General features: G+C 41.9%; 2 protein-coding genes across 2 annotated transcripts; both read right to left on the minus strand.

Moving 5' to 3' along the window:
• Window positions 1-3741: 3741 nt before the first annotated feature.
• On the minus strand, window positions 3742-4848 carry LOC131434334 (uncharacterized). Its single transcript, XM_058601001.1, has one exon. It carries the CDS (start codon window positions 4846-4848, stop codon window positions 3742-3744), a length of 1107 nt encoding a protein of 368 aa, XP_058456984.1.
• A 384-nt stretch (window positions 4849-5232) lies between these two features.
• Window positions 5233-5892, minus strand: LOC131434335 (uncharacterized). Its single transcript, XM_058601002.1, has one exon. It carries the CDS (start codon window positions 5890-5892, stop codon window positions 5233-5235), a length of 660 nt encoding a protein of 219 aa, XP_058456985.1.
• Window positions 5893-6890: the final 998 nt, after the last annotated feature.

Here is a 6890-nt window from a genome sequence, read left to right on the forward strand (position 1 = left end):
CTTGCATGCTTGGCGGGTTTTTGGACAGTCTGTTCTTCGTTCTCGCGTTTTGCATACCGGAAGTGGAAGGTATTGCATCCGTAGCTGGTTCGATAGTTCGATCATCTCATCTCTCTCTCTCTCTCTTTCTCTCGCAAGCGTGAAATGAACTTGATTTTGGATTCGATTGAGAACCCCGAGCGTCATAAAACCGTCCCACGGAATCGGTTTTACTAGGAAACTTCCCGACAGCTAATGAAATGTCAATATTTATCAATTGTATTCCCCGAGTGATTCCACAAACCACAAACTGATAAGTTCATTAAGAAATTCATAATCCTTCCGGAAATAGCCGAAAGCCACGACCTACCGCAAGCTCGTTACGCCATCGTCACACCCAATGTTGATTCATTTTACTAAACAAGCAACGGGCTTTCCGCTCACGTTTCCTTCTGTTTTTGCCATGTAGAATAATTCCGTGCCAATACCAGGGAACATGCAGGCTTCTGAAGCAAGAGTTCCTTTCAAGGAACTGTGGTTTTGAAAAAGCACACAATGTGCCGGGGTCGTTGTTTACTTGGGAACTAAAAAGGGGTTACAGGAAACGAGCAAATATACGGTTTACAGCTTGCCATCAAGGTTTTGCTCGATGAAGTCCTCGTTTAAAATAGTAACATGCCACCCACGACAGACGGCATGCTGCTAATTTGCCCTTCCAATAGGATAATTACTGCTATTCTAATCCCATTAAATGGGATGCCTGAAATTAATTTTAATATTAGTATAGAAGTTTTGGATGAATAATGGTACAACTACTCTAAAATCTTCTTGATTGTACAACATCTTTCAAACATGTTTGATTAAAATTTTCAATCAAATATTCGCTACATTTTTTTACAGCATCACACTTGAGAACAGCCCACAAGTGAGATTACCGGTTTCAATGCTCGGTTGCGGAAATTTCACAGGAGTTGTTCTAGCCAAAATAAAAAAAAAGTCATAGCTCCCATCTGTAACCATCAATCCTCGCACTTTTGTGCATGTAAAATGAAAAGCACCATGAGATGGGCTAAGTTTTTTGTCTGTTTTTTTTTTCGAAGCGCGGCGGCGAAGATAACGTGATGTAAATTGATGTCCGGACCCCAGAATACGCTGCCATACCGACGGGAGTTCTTTTTTTTCTGTGTGGTGTGTTTCAACGTTTTAGTCATTGGTCGTGTGCGGACAAAGTTGAACAACTGAAACCTGACTGATCGCTTGAGAATTTTTTTTTACCAAGAAAACAAGTGCTCTTCCATCTAAACTAACACGTTCACGATATGCATAGTTACTGATCCGAACGAATCGGTTCGTTCAGTAATCAATTTGATACAAAACGAAGTTGCTTCCATCGCAGTGCGCTTCCGTGTCTCGTTCGGTACTGTCGCTTACGGTTCGGTTGATGATGTGTGTGCTTCGAATAACAAGACGGATTCCAGAAGAGTAAATCTAACGATCAAAAGGCACCGGAACCCGTTATTATCAATTTAATCTTCAGCACGAATCGGAAGACGGTAAACGATTGGCTTGAAATTCTACGATACAAAACGAAGAAATCTTTTCTATTTAAGGAGAAAAGTATATACACCGAAACCTCCATTTAAAGACAGTCCCAGAAAGTATGGACGCACTTTGATTTCGCTGTAAATAATTCACAAGTGTTAGATATTCAAATTTTATTCGATATACTGATAATATTAGACTACAACAACAGAATATTATTCTCAACATTTGCTACTTAGCCATTGTAGACTAGCTGGCGCACCTTCTTGCGAACGTTTCTCATTAAAATCCCTACAGATTTCATGGTGACACTTTTTTTCCAATCTTTTTCGAACTGTTGAATGGTTTCGGCTTCCGAGACATGTTTCCTAAGATGTGCCTTCGTTAATGCCCAAAATTCCTCAATTGGTCGAAGTTATGGGCAATTTGGTGAACTCATGTCTTTTGGGACGAAAGTGACATTTTTGGTAGTACACCATTCTACCGTTGATTTCGAGTAGTGGCAAGAGGCAAGATCTGGTCAGAAGACAACAGGATCCTTGTGGCTTCGAATCATGGGTAGAAGTCGTTTCTGTAAACATTCCTTGATGTATATTTCGCTGTTCATTGAAGCAGTGGGTTTCGAAATCTTACCGCAGCTACAAATTGCTTGCCAGACCGCAGCTTTTTCTTACCAAATTTTTCGACTTCAATCGATGTCTCGGACTGGTTTAACACTTGCCCTTCTCGCACCGTATAATATTGTGGTCCCGGCAAGGATTTCTAATCGAGTTTCACGTAGGTTTCGTTGTCCATAATTATGCAGTTCAAATTTCCAGCAAAGAATGGTATTGTACAGCTTCCAAACCCTCGGCCTGATCGATGCTTCTTGTTTCGGACTACGTTTTGGTTGTTTCTGCTTCTTATAGCTTCGAAGATTCCAACGTTATTTAGGACGAAGAACATTTGACTTCGAAGTGCCCACTTTTTTGGCCACATCCCGAACTGAAACCTTCTTCTTTTGCTCGAACGTCTTCAGTATACGTCTATCCAACTGATGGTTAGCAGGACCTTTTTTTCGACCCGTTTTCGGTTTATGCTCAAAGGAGTTATCCTCACCGAACTTCCTGATTGCATTTCGCACGGCGTTTTTACCTACTCCTTCCATTTTTTGCTATCTTTCTCAGTGACAGTCCGCATTCTGTGCACCATTTGTACACAATTTTTCGACGTTGTTCTGCTGAAAGTCCACGCACTTCGAAACAAACTAATGAAAACGAATAAACAACTGCACAAGTGGTTAGAGAAAAGTGTAAAGAACAGAACGCAGCCATAAAAATTGACAGATTCTGAACAGAGAAGCTAGGTTCACAGATTAATTCCAGTTTCCTAGATTGCTGCACGGATTTTAAAAATGACACAGATTTTGCAATCGATCACAGACAGTCAATCTTCAAATTGCTGGGTAAAACACAGTGAAAATGTATTTTCTTTCGTCAGAGCTTTTGAAAGAAGTAATTTTTTTTGCATTAAAAATGCAATTTTTAAATATTGGTTTGAACCGATCCTTTGTATTCACGAGCCAATCAGAGCTTTCCATAATGATGTCATCCTCTCGACCGTACGAACTATCGCATAAAAGGGAATCTATAAATATATGACCCGACCATCTTCGGACTGTGAGCGAAGCAAGTGGTTTGACTAGTGAGTGGATGACAATCCAAGTGACAATTCGAATGCGTTTTTGTAAATGATTCTGTAATCACAACTAGTTTTGTGACAACTATAACTAGTGCCTCTTTTGAGAAGTAATGTAATAGTTTTCTAGAAGATTCTAAAAAACCGGTCTAACAACTGTAGTACAAATAAAACAATTGGTACTAGAATAAAACCATACAAACGCTCTTAATATTGCTTTCAAACATTTCCTTTTTTTGTTTCGATTATAGAGGTTTTAACCTTAAGGTCATTCGCCAAATTTTCTGACCCTATGTGCGGGGTTGGGAATCGAACCCAGGTGGGCTGCGTGAAAGGCATCGACTTACCTATTACGCTACACCCGTCCCCCTAGAAACATTTTCTTTAAAACATTATTGCCAGTTAAATTCTTTCATAAATCAAGTTTAGACGGTACTCAGCTGATAGGTTACTATCTCGTCTTTTGCCGAAGAGCGCCATAGAATCGATTGTAGTGGTCGATCTTCCGGATTAGCAATGATTTGACGGAACATTTTTTCCACATCAGCAACCATCATTATTTGTCTCGATCGACCTAAGATCCTCTTGTATTACTGGACCTACCAGTAACACATCGTTTACTGCCACTCCTGAAGCCGTTTTGCAAGAAGCGTCGAATACGACCCTGACCTTTGTGGTGGTACTAGCCTCCTTTAGTACCGGATGGTGCGGCAGATAGCACCTTTTAACCGTTTCTCGGACTGAAGTATCGACCTTCTGCATATGACCTAATTCAAGGTATTCGCTCATGAACGCTTCGTATTGTTGCCGTAACGTAGCATCCCTTTCCAATCTACGCTCCGTGCCTTGGAGACGTCTGAGAGCGATGTCCCGAGAATCATTTAGTAGCTTCAATCCACCATCCTTCTTTGGTAACGAAACTGTATAGCGACCATCTGCTTCGCGTTGAACAGAGGTTTTAAATAACTGCTCACACCGCGCTTCTTCTGGTGAGTAATTTCTACTGGATTCCAGTTCTTCGCAGCTCCAAAACCGTGTCAGCAAATCCTCTAACCTTTGCGTGGAAGAAACATTGCAAACAATATTTGAAGTCTGTTCAGGCAACGACGAACCACCGCAGACAACCCATCCAAACACAGATTCATTGAGTGATGGTAGACGCTCTCCCAGAGTAATTTTTTGACCGGTCTCGAAATACTCAAAAAACGATTCGATTCCTAACACGATGTCAATTACTTGAGATACCATAAAGGTCGGATCTGCCAACTCAATCCCTTTAGGAATTGGCCACCCAATACTGTTTATAGTTACAGTTGGTAAGTTTACTGTCACCTTGGGAAGTACCAAGAAACTCATTGTTCGGGAGAAATCCGAAACTCGTGACAGCACAGTAGCCTTTATTCGCTGCTTCACTTTACTAGTTCGCTGACCAATTCCTAATATCGAGATATCCACCTTATCTCGTTCCACCCTGAGACGTTGACTTAAACGCTCTGCTATAAAATTACTCTCTGACCCCGAGTCAAGTAGAGCGCGCGCAGGGAATTGATTACCACAATCATCTTCAACTATTACAACTGCTGTTGCCAGCAAAACCTGTGATGATTGACGATGCGCGGTTCCAACCAATGAGATTTTTGAGGCTGCCATGTTAGCTACTTGTGAAGATGATAACGAGGTCGGAGTAGTGAACGTCGGATTATCCTCTGAGACGGAAATGTTACCACATTGATTACCCGATGAATTCTTGGAGTTATCGCTCCTTCTGAAGCAAACCAGCGTATGGTGGCGCCCCTTACAGTTGCGACAGGAATATTTTGATTGGCAATCCTTTGCGTGGTGTCCTTGTCTAAAGCAATTTCGGCAGAGGGAGTTGTTACGCAGCAATTTATCTCTCTCAGAAACTGACATTCCCTGGAATTTTACGCACTGATAGAGTGGATGACTGGCATTGCACGCCACGCAATTATTGTTTGTTAACTGAACCGTGTTGAAACTATTTTTGACTGTGAATGGTTTCTGCTTCCCTGGCTGTTATAGCTGACCACCCCTAGTGTCAGCGGATCTAGGTGGTAGCGACTCCAATATTTGTATCCTCCGATGAAGAAACTCCGTTAAATCTGTTAATGAATCCTGGTCTCTAATTGAAGAATGTTCCTCCCATCCTCTACGTGTAACTGGATCTAGCCGAACCGAAAGTAAGTTTATCAGCAACAGATCCTTATAATCGTTAGGCTGTACGATTTGATCAAGCGTCTGAACTATTCTCTGGAAACCTTCCAATAACGAATGAAGATCGGTAACCGATTCCCTTGTTAAACTGGGCAATTTGAACAGCGATTGGATTTGACGCTTCTTCAACTGCTTGCTGTTATTATAACGCTTTAACAGCATTTCCCACGCCACCTGGTAATTAGCGCGAGTTATTTGTAGTGACTCAATTAGAGCCTTAGGCTCACCCTGCAAACACCCCTTCAGGTAGTGAAACTTTTCCACCTCTGGCAAGTCGGTCTTCCAATGAATAAGTGAGGTGAAGAGATCTCGAAAGCCTAACCACTCGTCGATATCTCCGTTGAAGGTTTGTAGTTTTATTTGCGGTAGCCGCACGTGGTCCACACCTTGCATCGTCGTATCACCAACTCGCATCGATTGTTCCATGACAGGAGTGTCTTGCCTCTCCTTGGTTCGATCCATTAAAAATGATTTAGCCTTGTAATATCGATCGCTGAAATCCAACCTCTGGTCTTCATAGTCGTCACCTTTCGCCACATAATCGTCGTGTGATTTTAGCTATCTTTCTATCTGGGTATTAGTTGCGTCTTCCTTGAAGTCTTCTACGAAATTCCAAATATCGTCGAACGAAGATTGAACATCCTACAACTTGGTAGTCAGCAGTTTCAGCGACGGTGGCTTCTTTGTGGTTGATGTTGTTGCTGCTGGCATGGCTCTCCGTTCATACAGTAGCCCGGGTCAGACAAGATACGGCAAGGTGATGAGAAAACGAATATGTAGTACCAAGAGAAAGGCCAGCTTCGGCTGGGCATATACTGCGGTCACTCACCACACAAAACTAATAACGGATCCAACTGAAGCTGTTTCAATGACCAAAAGTACGCTCAATAAACGCAATTCAACAACGTTTGTCAGGGCTCGGTAAGATACAGTCGAAAGTACAAAAAATAAAATCACTAATTGTGCATTTCTCTGAAACCTAGACATCGGTGGTCATATACTGTTCATGCACTAACGTGGAGAAAATATTTTGACGCTTCCAGGTTACATCATGCAAAACGCTGCTGTTAACATGCAGACGGTGGTGCTGCTTCCAATCAACCCTTAGCTATGGCTGATGCTTGCAAATGTGGCTCGCTCCAGCAGTGTGTAGTAGATTGTTCCAGGCATCGAAAAAAATCGTTAGTATTACAGCATGCAAACTTCGACCGGACATATACCTGAACACGTAATATTTACCCGACAAAACAGGATGTTGCTCCTGTTCAGGTTCCAATCAGTTGAACGATCCAATAAATACTTCCGAACTGATAAAAGTAACCGTCGTAATAATCCTTTTCATCCGAACGCAGCAAGGAATTATAGTTGTAGTCTTTCATGCACATTTATCCGAGTGACGCCAAACCATAATGACGCCAAGCCAAACGCGGTGTTAAGATGAATTCCAATATACAATGATA

The sequence above is a fragment of the Malaya genurostris genome, chromosome 3 (assembly GCF_030247185.1).
Source record: "Malaya genurostris strain Urasoe2022 chromosome 3, Malgen_1.1, whole genome shotgun sequence".
NCBI lineage: Eukaryota > Metazoa > Arthropoda > Insecta > Diptera > Culicidae > Malaya > Malaya genurostris.